The 17,307-nt window shown below is 40.1% G+C and overlaps 1 protein-coding gene across 1 annotated transcript in view; it reads right to left on the bottom strand.

The window, feature by feature from the left end:
* CCDC93 (coiled-coil domain containing 93) overlaps positions 1–2,818 on the bottom strand; it is a 42,141-nt gene extending 39,323 nt beyond the window's left edge. Inside the window, exons 1-2 of the mRNA XM_054381094.1 lie at positions 2,777–2,818; positions 1,497–1,610 (exon numbers count right to left, since the gene is read on the bottom strand). Coding sequence (XP_054237069.1) covers positions 1,497–1,610; positions 2,777–2,818 — 156 coding nt within the window. The remainder of the gene's footprint in view (positions 1–1,496; positions 1,611–2,776) is intronic.
* Positions 2,819–17,307: the final 14,489 nt, after the last annotated feature.

Genomic DNA, 17,307 nt, shown 5'->3' with positions numbered 1-17,307 from the left:
GCATATACAAGACACAAACCCCAGCAGTTAGTGACGTCCTAAATTCTTCTCTTAGCTTTATGTATCAGTTTTGAAACAGCTCCCAGATTCAAAAGAAACCAACAAATAATAGATGAAACACAACAGTATGTTAAATGTCACAATCTGTAAAAGCTGACTGTATCAAAATTTTATCAAGGATCATAATTTTTGTATACATACTTTTACCTTTATATATTCCTTTGCTGCTACTGTTCCTTGCTTGTTGATATACACAACACTGACTGACAGGCACAGCGTCAATACTACAGGGGAAATCTCCAGCTCTGTAGAAATCTCTGTTTCAGGCCCTATTCCTACAGATAGTTAGGCAACTTGGGCCATTTCATGAACTTCACATAAATTACATCCAAATTTAAAGACAACCTTGCATAAATATATGCAAGATAACCTAAACGTATACAAAGGCAAAGAAGAGAACAAGGCATCAAAATGTGGAATAACTTACCAACATCACACAGCAAATTAGGATTTTCTGTACAAGGTTTCCCAATGCATTACCCTTCTCACATTCCCCTCTGAAACATCTGACCAGTATCACTTCTGTACTAGCAGCTAGATCATTTTCAATAGCAATGTTCATTTTAGCAAAGGTTGGCCACTGTCATGAAATGGCAACTTTGCAATTGTATTTGGGCAAGTATAAACTTGATGCAGACATTTCTACATACAAATGCAATGCAACAATATTATATCCTAAGGCAGTCTACCTGAAACTACTCAGTGTCTGTGTGCACAGCCTCCCAAGCACCTCAGATCACTCCTATCAAGGAGTTTGAAGAAACTAAAACTGCATTGCAAAGTAAGTTGCCCTATGATCACAGAAAGAGCAGAAAACAGAAGAGCTTGTGTCAAGGCTGCTGTAGCGTTTTCAAACCTTGCTTGAGGAATTTCTCACAGCGTCAGCACTAAACAATTCAGAAGTCTCTTTTCAACCTGAACTTTGCTCACTGTCAGCATCACATACTTCCTGTCCAGGACAATGAAAGGTTAACATACATGACATTCTGAAGATGCATACAAACAACCTCAAAATAATCTCTCTAGACTAACTGTCCCATTATTACACAGAGCCTCTCAAGACAAGCATTTCTTCATTTCTAGCTATCTCCAAGTATCAAGTCTTTCCTAGGTATTTTAACCGCAGTTGAAAGAGGGGCAAAATTCTCCATGTACAACTATAACTTAAGCCATAACATCCATCAGAAAGCATCACCAGCAATTAACTTGCATCCAATTGTCTTCTTTAAAACAGGCCTTGCTGTGCAAAATCATTTTCCAAGACTGAGAAGGTCCTATCTGTTTGAAACTGGGTCACCTGAAGAATTATTTACACAGGAAAGTCTCATGCATTGCAAGTGTCTGTAAAAACAATAATCACTTAGTACTGCTAAGCTAATTAGAAAAAAATATGTAAATGTAACATACAGTTTTAAAAAATATTACATTGGCCTCACCTTGTCAAAGGGTGATAACCCCTTGATTCTTGCGCGAAAATACCCAGCAGCCACCAAGAGTTCCAAAATTTCAGTCAACTTGATGTTTTGCTCCTCATCTTCTCTTGTTTCAACCTGACAAACAAACAATGCAATAATAATTCAGTATTTCTCCTTCATTCTTCAAAAGGATATTTACCAAACTTTATCCTAACATACCTGACATACCAGGGAAACGCTTGACTTCCATTAGCAACTTGGCTGTTAATTTGAAAGACATTAAATAAATAGGTGATACATTTCTACATGGTTTTAACTTTGTATTTTTTTCACCCAGTTAAATACTTTAATCTCATTTTATTGTTCAGGCTCCTAGTCCACTACTTGCACCCAGCTACACAGATTACTCCTATTGCCGTAAGACAGTTAATTTATTCTCCATTTTGCACATTTCTTCCCATTTCAGGGTTCACAAAAATCATACATCTCAATTTAATGCTTCTGTAATTTTTTACAAAATAAGGAATTCATGTGGAACTCCACTGCTGGGTAATGCAATTTTAAGCATACTCAAAGTCTGACAGTAACAAAAAGCAAACTCGGACGGGCAGCCTGGACAGTTTCAGTGCTCCCAAGCTTTATCAGCACAGCAACCTTGCCAGAGTGCCTTTGTCCCCACGTTACAGGACGAAACCTCACAGCTCAAAGAATAGACCTGATTTGAACAGAGCACCCCAAATCCTCAGACCTTGGCCAGACAAGACAGCTAACGGGCTCTGGGTCTCCCTCTCAGAGGCTGCAGGGACCCACTCCCACTCACCCACTCCCACTCACCCCCTCCCCCGCCCCCTCTTCTCCCCTGTTCCGCAGTTTTTCACCAGCCTCCTCTCCCTCGCACGGAAACCTGAAAAGTCTCGCAAGCCGAGGGTACGCGGAAACGCAGTGGTGCACAGAAGATGACCTATATGGGCACTGCCTGCAGCCCCACAGGGCCTCCCCCAGGCCGGGGCGGCGAGGGGCCCGGCTCCTCATACCCGAGAGACCCCACCTCGCGGGGCCGTAGGCTGCCCGCGGGGAAGGGCGCAAGGCCGGGCCCGCTGTAAGGTGCTGACGGCCAGGCTCCCAGCACAGCCTCGGCGCGGCGCCTAGGGCTGGTCAGCGCCCAGTCCGCGAGGAGACAAGGAGGAAAAGGAGCAAAGGGGAAACCCGGGGGAGCCAAGTGCAGTGGGGCCGGAAGAACAGCGGGCGGCCCGCGCCTCGCCAACGCCTCGAGGGGGCTGGAAGAGTCGCCGCTACAGTACCTCCTGAGGGGCCTGGTACTCCTGTCCCTTCGGGACGACCATCGCCCTCCGTCTCCGACAGCCTGCACCCAGCAGCTCAGCCTGTCACGTCCGCTCCCCCCGCCGCAACGCCCGGGCGAAGGGATATTCTTAAGCCGGTGGCTGCCGGGTTCCCCCGCCCCCGCTCAATGGTTCGCCCGTACCCTCCTTGCGTACAAACGCATCCGGGCCGTGCCATTCACGGCCAAAGGGGTGTGGGGGAAGGAGGGCGGGGGCTGCACGGTTCCCCGGCGGCTCATGTGACTGACTGCATGGAGCGCAACCGCCGGAGCGCCGGCCCGCCCCTTCTCCGTTCGTCCGTGCCGCGGGCGGCGCTACTGGGGGCCCCTCTGGATGTCCGTCTGGGTGTCCCCGTTCCCAACGCCGCGCTTGGGCTTCGGGGTGGGCCGCATAGGCGTTGCCTCTCAGTTTGTCTCCTCCCCGCCTGCATCCGCCCGTTCTGGGCACTTCCCATGTCTTATACTGGCGCTCGTCCTCTTTCTCTTCTTTTCGGTGTTGCAATGGGACTCGGGGCCTCTCCCCATCATGGAAGACAAGTTGCTGAATGCTCTGCGACCTGAGGGATGCCTCAAAGCTTCTCATGCCACCAGGGCGCCGACACCCGTCATTAGCAGCCTGGTCTTGTTGAGTGATCTAACAGCTGAGGGGAGTTTAAACAGTATTTTCTCTCCTGCATGCAAATTCCATTGCTTTGGGAACCTTTGCGCGTCCTTGATCTGGTGCTGCCCCTTGCACCCTCTTGATCTGGTGCTTCTTTGGCCTCCTGGCAGTGGGCCTACCTTGGGACCCATGTCTATATGATGTGGTTGAGCGTAGTCTCCCACCCCATGCCAGTACCATGCAGGCCCTGCAGTATGATGGTGGCACCTTGGCAAGGGCCAGGGGCAGGAAAGCTGCACTCAGACACCAGTCAAGTTGCCCACACCCTGCTCCACCTCCACCACACTTTGGACTAGTGAATTAAATTACACCGATACAAAAGGATTTACTGGGTGATAATAACTTGGTAATAATCCACAGGCTGGAAGTGGAGTAGTCTTTCTTGTTGATGACGGACTTTGGAAATACCAGACAGCAGTCTCTCCAAATCTACCACAGGTGTTCAATTTCTAGGCTCTTCACCATGCACAGAGCATTAAAAAAAAAAAAAAAAGCCCAAAACCCAGAAAACAAAAAAAAATGTGTTAGGCTGAGACTAGAGGTGTGTCAGAAGGTGAAGAACACGGAAAGCCATACCGGAGCGCTGTTTCCGTCCATTGGAGGGCAGCAGATCACACGCGAGCCAGTCCATTCCGACGGCTGCCCTGACAGAGCGATCAAAACCGTAACAATAAAAGCAAAAAATATGCCAGACTAGCTCAGGCTACGTATTGGTGTAACCACAGGCCACGTCTTAATTAGAGTTGCAGAAAACTCTTATGCAGCCCCAGAGGCCAACATGCTTACTAGAGCAATTCAGGCTTTCTGCTTTTTGTCTGCCTTCTCACAGAGGACTGTATGGCTCTGATTTGATTGTCATGGAGAGGAAAACTCAAACAAACAAACAAACAAAACCAGGGACAACAAGAAGGGTTGAAACAGAAGAGTATTAGGAAGGGATGTATGTGACCTTCAGATGCAGCCACCAGCTCAGGTTTGTAAGATAACTGCTGAAAAGAAACATCATCTTGGAGAAAGGCTTCCTGAGACATGTTATGGTCATAAAACTCCTTTTCTAAGAAACATGTTAAAGGATAAATAAAAAGGCAAGGATCTTAAGCAGTAACTGGGTATCAGACCAGGGAGGGATCAAACCTACCCTGGTTTCACTGTTTCTCTGGCTTTTAAAACCATAGTTAAAGGAAAGGAGGGAGGCAGGGCTTATTGAGTCCTATAGACTTTAAAAAACTGACATGCAACTGACACTCAAAATCACAAAGCTGGCTTGAAATGATACACTTACAGAAATACAGTAAGTTCCTTTAATTTGCTTTATGTCACTGTGACCACAAGGATTGGAAACATTTCTCTACAGTGAATGCTGGAATTTCCCCTTGTATATGGTTATAAAATGAAAATTAAATGCATGAAAATAATAAAAAAAAGTATCCCTGTTGCAATTACAACTCATATTTGATGACTTGAACCTCAATAAAATACTCTGCAAAAGCATTGCTTCCCAATGCCTAATTGTGATGCAAATTCACCCAGTTATCCAGACAGACCCTTTGTCCCCTATGACATTTGGATAATCAATCTTCTAAATACCAATTAGGTTTATAAGAAGTCCCAAGAGGGGTACTGTATGAAAAAGAAAAATCTCTCTTCCTTCAGATCTTTAGCTTTTGTGCTTGCAAATCTCTAGTAGGTTTAGCTTTAGTCTTTGTGTTCCTTTCCCTGCTCTATTTTGATCTGTGAAGATAAGAAAGGTCTGGCTCTTGGTGTAGCTGCTTTGAAATAACTTGTCCTGATTTTTCAATTTCATTAATCTTGACCCCATGAAGCTGAGCTAAAGTGATCCTTTCCTTTTTTATAACCACACTATTTATTTTGCTGTTCAGCCTGGACTTCTGACAACATCAGACTTGGTCACAACTGAAAATGTGGCAGTAGGTTTCACTCTATCTTTTAGCACATATTTGCTTTTTCTTGTAACAAGAATTAAAATACAAGATGGGGTTGTAACAGCAATGACAAGAGCTTCACTCTTTGTTGCACAGGCATAGTTACATAAATAAATAGACAGACTTAAGTAATTTTCCAATGTTCTCTACGCTGATTAGGCCTCAAAAGTCGATTTATTTCCAAAAATTACATGAAAATGAAGATAAAATAAGTATAAATCTCTGCACAATGGTCCTTTGTACAGCACCTGATTCTTAGAGTACAAAGTTCTTTTATGTCTACCATAAAACAAAGTGTGGTGGACAGATCTTGGAGTAAATGGAAAGGATCCCAGGGATTGCATTGGCCTATAGACCTCAGTAATTCCATGCCTGCATCTTCTGGAGCTATGTGTAGGGGACTGAACCCAAACCTTTTGAAGTCCATATCAATTCTTGCACTATTTTCTTTGGCCCATATCTTGGATGAGCTCTGTTTATTTAACCCATTTTTTTGCTGGCTAGCAGCTCCAGCACAGGTATCATTTCCACCCTGATCCCTACCGAAATGATTCCTGTCATGAAAGTTTTAATATGGATTTCTGGAATTAGCAATACTGGCAGGTGCAGCAGCAGTGTCTTCCTCTGTACACATTTACTCTTCTTTTTTATTTGTTGTCTTGGAAGTATCCCATCTCCTTGCAGTTATTCAGCTCCTCTTCATCTGTTGCTTGGAATGTAGTAGGCATAAGGAACCTTTCAGTAGGCTATTGCAAATTCCCAGTTATCATCAGTGGAAGTGAGACTCTGGGCACTGTGAAATGAAAAAGTCATAGACCTGTTACAGTAGCCATTGTGTTAGAGGCTGCAGCAGACCATTGCATCAAACAGGCTAGTATAGGTAAGTATACTTGCAAGGTATAGTGCCCTTTCAGCAATCACATGTGACACTAACTAGTAATGTTTTAAACATGCCCACTATCACATCCATTAATGGCATAGAGAAGGTACAGTCCAGCTAAGATCTTATTCAGTCTCTGCTCTGAACAGTTTCTGTTCTCAGCATTTAATAGTTTAAAACATAGAGGGAAGAAGATTTTTTAAATTACTTTAATTATATTTGTATAATTTTAAATATTGTTTTATTAAGATTAACAATACTGACATGAATATTTTTAGCTCACTTACCAAGCTCTTAGTTCATCCCAGCCAAACCCAAAGCAAATACAGTTAAAACAGGTACAAGGAATGGATGTGAAAACATGGTCCTGTTCACCATCTTGGTGATGTAGTTAGAAAAGGGCCACACAACAGTTCATTTTTCAAACAGGAGGAAGAGGAAAGACTTTATGGCTTATGGAATTTGTAGAGGACAAGACAGTGCAATACCGAAACTGCTGATATCGTGGTAAGAAAAAACCACACAGCTCTCTCATAATCTACATGACAGAAGTTGACAAAATTGGTGGCTGGTCCTCTTTACAATTTCACCTGTGCAAACTCTCTCCTAACAGTCTGTCTGGAGAATAAGATAATATTATAACTCAGTTTCTAATTAATACTGAAGTTTTTTGCCAGACTTCTCTTTTGTGGTGTCATAGTTTTGTGGTGTCACATCACTCACAGACCATGGTTAGAATATTCAAATAACTACACATTTTGGGTACTTGGATTTTTGAGAAACTTTATGGGAGGCCTGATTTTCAGAGAGTGCCTACTGTGCCCTCTTTGAAAATCAGACTACTGAGTGGTTTCTTAGTTTCTACTTGGGTACTCATGGCAAAGTCCAAGGAAGGACAGGCACAGTACACCCTGATACAAAGTAATTATCCATAGTGGAGTTTGTCTGAGACAGTGACATTACACATTCTTCTCTTCTGAAAATCTCAGGGCACCTGTACTTGTTGCAGTCAAGAGAAATTAACCTATGGAGAATGAAGTGGGTTTTTCTGACTCATGTACTATCCATGAAATGACTAATTAACTCTGAGTCATTAAGCCTTTACCTGAGAAGGTACTAAGAAAATGAGAACAATTGCCTGATAAATGTATCACACAGTCCTTGATTTGGGCCAGGATATGAAATTTCAAGTTGCAGCTGTGTCTGTGATGCTACCACCAGGAAGAAGAGTTTTGTTTCAGTTTTATGTTTAGACTGTGCAAATCTGATTTGGAAATGTTGAGGGGAAAAAAAGCCCAGGAACTTAGAATATACTTTTATAAAGGTAAAACTTTTCTGAACAGAGTCACACTTTCAGGTTTTTTGTTTGTTTGTTTGGTTGGTTTGTTTTTTTTGTTTGTTTGTTTTTGTTTTTAATGTTCAAAGAACAATGTAATATGGGTTACTGACTGTCTTGGAACAAAACCTTATAAAGGGGCAGAGAAGTGTGTATATTCACCATGAGTGTTTTTCTTTTGCAATATATATGGATTGAGACTTTACTGTCTATGTGCCCTAGGTATGAACCCTGCTGGGTGGAAGGTTGGACTGGATGACCTTAGAAGTCTCTTCCAACCAGATACATGTTCTGTGATTTAGTTAAAACAGTTGTAAGAATGAACAGTTAATTTCTTCAGTGGGGGCAGATAATCTGAAACTGTAGCAAACTTCTCACAGACACACCTTGCTCCCAAAGGAAAAGACAATCTAAGGTGGAGGCATTTCTTTGGCTTTTCTTCTTCCTTTTCAATCTTTGTGGAAGAGAATTGACAAGGCAAAGAATTCATTAAGAGGAGCAAGAGAAAATATCAGTGATGCAGAGGTGGAAAAGATGGAAAGGCAGAGATACAAGGCAAGCACTCAAGAGTAACCTTCAACAGAGCCAAACAAAAAGCAAAATATATCTGAAGTACTGAGCAAACACATTCCCACTTATCTGACTTCTGTTTTATTCAAGTAAATAGGATTTTGCCTTTTCAGTGAATTACAAGCACTGCATCAACAAAGGTTTTACTTCATTGAGTTTAAAATAATCTACAGTGGTTTTTTTAATGAAAAATCTTGGATGAAAAATGTTAACTTTAATAAATCCTCCATTGTCTTCTACTAATGACTCATTAGGACATTAATAACACATCTTAAAGATATCCAGGATCTCTTACAAGCAGCTTTACAATGCAACTTGCCTGCGAGAAAGAAAAAAAATAACTGTATACTGTCTTGGTAGACATCAAGTTTAACTTAAATAATTTATATATATACATGTTCTGAAAAGAAACAGTCCCACACAACATTGTTTTTTAGGAATTTTAGCTTGACTACAGCTTAACTCAAAATGAGAAGCAAAGTTTACTACCAGGCACTCTACTTTCTCCATCTTCAGACTGCTTCTCGCAGTGGATTCTGGCATAATCCAAAACTGCCATTAGAACTATGTTTCTTTTTAAAGAATTGAATCTTACTTATACTGCAGCAAACACTTTGACAAATGGTGGAAGAGCACCATCTGGTGACACCAGGCACATCACTATATTCTGCCACCATTGCAAGATACATTTATGGTCCACAGCCTCTATTTTGAAAGCCTGTCTCCATGTGTTTTAATATGCTTTAATTCATTATTCAATTATGCATAAGGAGTACAGGAGTGAACTTCTAGAGAACCAATCTGAGCTGACTGTCACCCTTTCTCTACTGCCCCTTAAATCACTGGGAACTTCTTTTAATTCGAATCAACATTTTCTGAACTGTTCCGAGACATTTTTTTAAGGTTTTGGAGCGGATTTTTATGGGCACCATGAAATGCAGTCCCAAGTTTTATTGCACTGGACATTTCAAGGTTTTTCTGTGTGTGATCCAAGTATTTTCTTACAGTGTTCAAGAAACTTGGCTTAGCTGTCTTTTCAAAGAATTTTCCACAGAAGCGATTGCTAAGAAAAATGAATTAGCTTTTACCATTCTGTATGTTCAAGGGTAAGGAAAAGAATAGATCTTAACCTGACTATTATTTGCAAATCACAGCTAATTTCAGCACAAATTGAACCTGAATATGCTAACAAATAAAATATGTGATTTTTCTCTATAGGCTTCTTTTTTTTTCTTTCCTTTTTTCACAATACTGATGGCACCCATTTAGTTAAAGTTAATGTGACCTTAGTTAGGATTTCACAAAAGCAGTTAGCTATTATAATAGGCTTAGAAAGCACTTTCTGGAATTTTAGTCTGCAAAGAAGTAATTTTCTAATGCTCTGGTTTGTGCAGACTAACCCTCTCACACTTTGAAAGCTGTGCAAAACCCCTAGATGCCAGGGAACCTTGCCTAAAATTAGATAAAGGTAGATAAAGTCAAGAACTGTGGAAGTTCCTAACTGTTACCTGGGACCCAAGTATATAATTCATAAAAAACATGCTACCAAGTTATTTTTTTATTTTCTCATATGATTCTGGTCCACATAATTTTGATTGGATCTTTTATATAATAAGATAATAAAGCATCACCTCTCCAAAGTGTGAAGACAACCGTCAGAATGTCATCTAGCATAAAACTGTACAGCATGTCTGATTAAATCTGCTAGTAGTGTATGGTGGTGATCCTGAAGAAGAGTGATATGCCCTGCTTCCTCCCACCATCTCACAGCAGTGGGATGATAAATCTTCAGCCTGTGATGCCATCTAAAAGTGTTAAGTTTGTTTCAATGCTGAGTATACTGCAGCAGAAACATCCAGCTGGTGTCTAGTGTTTCGTGCAGCGAGGAATGTAGAGGAAGGCTGTAGTAGTTGAATTAGAGAATAATCACTCACACTAAACAGTAACTTAGAAAACATCTCAAAAAACTTCAGTCTCCAATTTGTACAAGACTTCTAAGCCTTCTTGGAGAACAAGAAGTCAAAAAATAGAAGGGAAGAGAGACCCAAGTCTGGAAGACCCAGGTTCTAATTTAGTTGTTAAAAAGCCACCTACTAGGAAAAATGGGTACAAGCTAGAACACAGGAGGTTCTGTCGCAACACAGGGAGGCACTTCTTTATGGTGTGGCTGATGGAGCACTGGAACAGGCTGCTCAGAGATGTCATGGATTCTCCTTCTCTGGAGACTTTCAAAACCCACCTGGCTGTGTTCTTGTGCAGCCTGCCCTAAGTGATCCTGGTTTGGCAGCAGAGTTGGACTCAGTGGTCTCTGGAGGTCCCTTCCAACCCCTAAAATTCTATGATTCTGTGACTTGAACTTGGATCTCTTTGAAACTGTTTTGTTGCTAACTAAAGGATAGGTCATTTAGAAAAGAAACCTCCTCTTGGTTTTAACAACATTAGTGTTACTGAGAAATGAATAAAAATTCAGTCATTTAGTCACTGTAAATAATGTAATCAGCTCAAATCAGGTGATTTAATGTATCTAAATCATATATTGATATGAAGAGTTAGCAATCACAAAATGCAGAAAACCTTTCTTGTTTGTTTCTTAATTAAAACAGAGATCCTCCCCTCCTCCCCCCCCCTCCCACCCCCAATCTCTTGATTCTGGGATCTGGGGTTTAAACAAACATCGAATATTATGAGGCCCATAATAAAACAGGGAGAACTGGCAATGCCTTATTACACTGCTTCACATCCTTTATACAGGGCCACTTAGGACAAAGATTTATCTCTACGACTGTTAGCATTTTTCTTATCAGTCAACTCAAAAGCAGCAGTTTGTCTGACTCCAGTGACTGTGTTGGAATTTTTTATAGTTCAAGGCTAATGAGGTCTTTTTGTTGTAGAATTCTCCTAGCAATTTCTCCACTGTCTCCAGCAGCTCGTATTCTTGTGAGTTTGTAAGGATGGAAATAATTTGTTTGGAGTTATGCTGCATATCTGCAAAGTGTGCCCACTTATCAGTGATTATGCCTTCTAGAAGCTGAAAATGGAAAAGGGTGCCTTGTAAATTCCATGACTTGAAGTTAGGAACAAAGTTCCCACAGGTACACAAACATCTGGGCTATGCTGTGTGCTGTCCAGCTGAGTTTGTTTGGAATGGCTACTCAAATGGCAGCTGATTCACAAAGCAAACACTAAAAGTTCCAGCAAGCTCTGCTTCCCATTGCTTCTGCTGCTGCTACTCTCTTTCTTGGGATCCATGGTACTTTTGCTTAGTGTCAGAAGTAGATGTGCAAGACCTCCTCTGTCCTAAATCAGCCTTAGTGTAGGGAATACAACCTCTTCCAACTTCCTATCTCTTGGCCCTGCTCTTAGAGCTTACTGGTACTCTTTTAGAACCACACTCCTGGCTGTGACAACCTGTGACTGCACTGAGCAGTACTATCAGCAGCTTCTGCACAGGCTGTGTGGAGCAGAAATGATCAAATCCAGTAACTGCTTCTGGGGGGAAGACGCAGTTGCTGCCTTTAGCTCAGAGACTAGAACTTCCACAGAGAGCATAATTAACCTTTTACTTTGAATATTATTCTACTGAGTTTAAGGCCACTTCAATGCTTTCACCTCTTCTGGCTAGCCTTAATCCCAGCTCTCTTTCTACTGCAGAGTTAAAGAAAAATCTGGCAATGCATTTTCTTTTTTGTCAGTCTGTCCTTGCCTAGCTGCCTTGTAGTCAGTCCTTCCACTATGCCTGTCCCTTTGTGTAGCAGGAGAATATCTTGCAAATTTTTTGATTTTGAGGATAGGATTACATCTCTGTCCTTTGACCTTGGTCAGCTATAGACCGATATCTTTCCAAAATGTTTTACTTAGTTCTTTCAAGAGTGTTTTTTTTCTATGGCTTATAGAGTGTTTTTTCAGGCAATCTGGACATGAGTGTGACTGTTAGTATAATATATCCACCAGAACACACATTGGTGCTAGCAGATAACCTGATGCTGGACAATACTTCTTATATACAATTCTGATTGCCCTAAGGGACATTCTACTTGAGAACTGGCATGCTGGTGTCCATTATGCTGCTTTCCCCCCCTGAATTTTATATCAATACCACTCAATTAGTAAGGCAAAATAAGATTTTTTTTTTTTTTGTAACTGCCAGGTCTGCACATAGAGTATCTGAAAACTGAGATGTATTTTTCCTGCCAGGTAGTTCTTAACTTTGATAACAACAGATATTCTGAGATCAGGACTGAACTGCAATTTTATTACTAAAGCATAAGGAGAGATAGACTGTATCTTGGTTTTTCTGCAGCTCTATTGATTGCTAATAATAATAACAACAACAACAACAACAACAATAATAATAATAATAATAACAACAATAATAATAATAATAATATAGCAACCACCAAACACAAAAAACAAAAATCAGAGAAGCAGTAGATGTTGCCATGGAGAAAGAGGAAAATGAACTATATGTAATAGAAATACATAACTGTGTAATGGAATCATTTACCTTTCAGAGCTGGCACATTAACTATGTAAACACAATATTTAGGTTGATCATGGATTATCACTTAGTTTGCACTGAAGTTTTACTGACAGCCTCAACCGAAGCCTACTGAGGTCAAAGTAAAGTTTCTGTTGCTTTATATAGAATCAGGGCTAAGAATTAATTCATTGAGTCAAAGCTGGATAAGAGTACATAGGAAGTAACAGAAAAATGTCATGCTTTTACAGCCTTTCTGTCTCTTACTGTGCCCATCAGTGGTAGACTATTTTCCACTCTTTATATCTTTTCCATCATCAAACTCTGTTTTTGAAATTCACAATCTTTATATGTAGACCTGTGTTTTGTTTTGTTTTGTTTTGTTTTTCTGGGTGCAAACCATTACCCATATTGTGTGTACTTCTATTTGTTAAATGCAACGAAAATGCCAGCATCAAGTAACTAGGCTGGAATGAATGGCTTGATGTAGTGAATGGCATGAGCTGATGATCCATCTGGTTCAGTCCTCTCTGCTTAGTAAACTGCTGGTGCTTGCATTGCACACAATGAGAGATGTTGTAATTCCTGATTACTTTTCAGGCTATTCTTCTAAGTTCTTTTAAGACAGGTGGAAAACATGGGATTTTTCCAGAATTTATTTAAAGGGGCATAGGACAATAGCACTGTGAAAAGGAACGAGGAAGGTTCTCTCTCTAGAGCAAAGCAAGATGGAAGATGCAGAAGAGGAAACATACAGAAAGAATGATGGCATTACTTAGGCTGGTGGTTTGGGAGTCTTTACAAGATGTGACAGTGATGAAACACTCCCTTGGGCAGGCTGTAAGAACACACAGGGCAGCATCAAGCAGCAACCTGTTCTAGTGGCTAGGCTTGCTTCAGAATTAGTCTGTGGCCATTTCAGCACTTAATTTAGTAGGAAACACAGCATCTTCTAGTCTAATTGAAGAATTCCTGGCAATGGGAGGGTTAGCATGGTGTCCCGCGGGACACAAGCTGTATGGGTAAATATTTCCTTTCTGTCTTTTACGTTGGCAATCAACACCGAGGCACATCGCAGACGTTTCCCAGGTCTGGGGCACAGGTTCCCTTTGTTAACAGCAGATGGCAGTAAAGTTAAACAAATAGGTGGAAATAAACAGAAAAGATGCTTTGCCTACTGGATGGTGTTGCTGCAGAGAGCTCATAGAGCTCCGTGCATATTCAGACAGTACATGGTTCATTTCCAGTGCACAGATCATCCGTGGCACATTCAGGTAGCAGAAGATATTAATTCGGCCATAGCTGTTTGTAATCCAAGTCATGTTTTATTTTGTTTGTGATATTTTTGATCATAGAAATGGTAGAACAGACAGAGTCTCTTATAATTTCTTTCTTACATCCATATTTAAAATCTATGCATAGCTGAACAGATGAGGATGAGGCTCAGCTTCAAGTGAGTAAACTTTTATTCTTTATTACGTATCTTGTGCTACATCTGAGAGAATGAAGATTATATCATTATGGTTTGCATTAAAACTTTTATAACACTGATTTTTTTTTTTAATACTGAAAAAAAAAGATGTGTGAAAGGGTTAACAAGATCAGTTTTAAGACACAGGAACAAAGAAATTGAGAATAAACTTTTACAGTCCTGCTTTACACTTTAAATTAATCTCACTTCTGGTGGAATGGATGGGAGATGGGGATATTGGTTTTCCAATTTCCAGCAGGCAAATGATGGAGATGTCACTACAGGTATTTGATTGCAACTTTTAATTTCCTTGCCTAAAGTGAAAAAGGGATGAAAAGATATTAGGAATATCTACTTAATGTCATTATACCCATAGCAGTGTCATGAAAGCATCGTGCTTGCAGGGTCTGCCATTTCTAATCACATTAGTCCATCAAATAGAGTATCTATTTCCCTTATTTACTGCTCAGTGCTTGATCGACCTCAGGAAACCCAGCATGACTCTCCCTCCATCATATACCAAGATAATTACTCAATCCTGTATGATTATGCAAAGCACTCAAAGAATGCTTTTCATACAGCACTCAAGGCCCAGATCTTCATTTCAAAACCTGTTCAAGACACTAACGGGCTCTGGCTGAAGTCATCAGATATTAACACTGTTAGCTTAATGTCAATACTGTGATAGCAGAAGGAAAGGAACCTTTCTTGTTCCCCCATTTTGGACCATTAATGCTCTGCAACTTGGACCTTGACTCTGCAGTCCTGTTCTTAGGAGAGGTATCAAGTCAGTGAGAGAAGAGAAGGCTTTAGGGCTGTTCTCAAGAGTCTGATTGCCCTTATCATAGCATGCATAATTTCTTATTTTCTTTTCAAGCTCATATTTACAGGTATTACAGTCTGAGTACGTTTTAAATCTTCCCATTATATTAGAATTTTTGGTTAAAAAATGTGCAGGACACCCCAGCAGGCATATTTATAACCAGCAAGGGCACAAGCGTCAATCACTTGTGAAGAAGGAGCCCTTCTTAATCTGTCAATCAGTCAATGCACAAAATGCACAAAGCATCAATTACTTTTTAGGCTGTTCACTATGACTTATATATCTGCCAATAAATCTAAAATACAGGTCAAAGAATGTGTAGCTCAAGTAAATCCATAAATGTAGCAGAAAAGCTTCACTAACTACCTCAGATTGCCAAAGCTGAGGTCATTTCCTTGTTGTGACAAATACCCAAGTCCATAAATTATGTTTATCACCTCAGGGGCAATGCAAACAGTTTCCCTCAGATACTGAAAGTATGATGTATTTTTTTATTTAATACCAGAACACCTCTTTTACACAGTTCTTAACATATGAGATCCAAGATTTTGCTTGTGCTTTTAAGGCCCCAATTCAGCAACAGATTAAAACAGACACTTCGGGTCCTGACATTAAACACGTGCCAAAGTGCTTTGTTGCGTAGTCATAGGTTGCTGAATTGGAGCCTAAAGACTAAATTTTATTTCTATGAAACTCAGAATTTACCTTCCATTTTCCTTCAAAGAAAACAAGGATTTTTTTTTTCACCAAATATAATATAATCAATCATTTAAAAACATTCAGAAAGGCTTGTCTTTTAGAGATCAATAGGTGAGCAATAGTGCTGGAGGTAAACCTTGGACAAAAGCTGGCAATTTGCAACAGTTTGACTGGTGCTAATTTAAGATGTAGTTAGCAGCATTTCCACAAAGAAAATAAAAATACCAATACCTTGAACATGTAAAGAACACAAGCCTGAATGGTGAACACCCTACAGAGAACTTTGGAGAAAACACCACTGAATTAACTTACAGTACATTTGTTAAACATGAGCAGCTCTAATAATGACATTTCATTTAACAATGCCCTTTGTCTTTTCAGTTCATCAGTTACCTATTTCAGTAATGAACTGCAGTCATACCATTCTGATTTCCTCCTAATGTAAAGGCTGAGATCACTTCACTTGCAGTGGAGCGTGATGCTATTATTCTGTTTGTTGCTTAGGAAAAAAAGCTATAGAATATATCACAATTGCAATTGGCTAGCAAATATTAAACTGTGTCATCAGTAAGGATACCAATAATTTAATTTAGCTTTAATGAAAAGAAGTAAAATAAAATAATAACAAAAAAAGACAGAAAATGCTGAAAATCCTCAGCATATCAATTTAATGAGCAGAAGAGTAAGTATTCAGCTGGGGAAAAAAATGAGCCACACATTAAATGTTATTTTAATTTTTTATCAACAGTCCATGCATAGAATTTCACAGCAACTTTTCCAGTTAGGATGAATAATCTTGGCAGCAAAAATAAAATGGAGTTGTCTGCCTTATTTAAGGAGGTTTTTCTGAAGAACTGGAGGAAGTCAGATTAAGTGGGTAATATCCCACTTTGTCCTATGTAAACACAGGACAGATAAAAAATATCAGAAGTCTACTTGATATGATCCGTAAGTCTTACAAGGGGTAATGAAGCCTACTTTCACCCATTTTTCCTGCCTCTTTTTTGGAGTTTCCTAATTTTCAAAAGCTTTTTCATTGCCTTCCTAGCTTCAAGAGAGAGACATTTGAACCAGGCTGCTGTTTTCACTTTTCTGTTCACTGTGATCCATTCAAAATATTTTCAGAGCTCACCAAAACCATTTAATTAGCAGAGACTGGTGTCCAGCACTTCATAATCTTTTCCCAGCTGAACCAAATCTGCACAATTTACAATAGATCTTTGGAAACTCATTTTTTACCGTGCACTGCATCTATAGATCTCTCTCAATTACCCACAGTAAATTTAGGCATTGTACAAGAGCAAATTTTACAGTCCATGAAGAGATGAAGTGAAATCTAGATGAAATTCATTGTGACAGATTTTCAGTTAGTGCTCTGATGTGTCTGTATTACAGAAGATAGACATTCTATTAGCATGGAAGCTCCCATAATGGACTGTGAATCATTTCAGGTAATAGAGATGCCAACTGGAATGACTGAAAAGCACTATTGAATTCCATTAGAGCTCTTTGTTTTTAAATCAGTCATTTCTTTGTGAATATCCAACTATATACTTCTTGACCCTCGCTGAGAGCAATAATTGTGAACTAATATTACAAAACATTAATCTGAGTTACTGTTCAATTAATGCTT

The sequence above is a fragment of the Indicator indicator genome, chromosome 5, assembly GCF_027791375.1.
Source record: "Indicator indicator isolate 239-I01 chromosome 5, UM_Iind_1.1, whole genome shotgun sequence".
Classification (NCBI taxonomy): domain Eukaryota; kingdom Metazoa; phylum Chordata; class Aves; order Piciformes; family Indicatoridae; genus Indicator; species Indicator indicator.
This window is presented reverse-complemented; position numbering and strand designations above follow the sequence as displayed.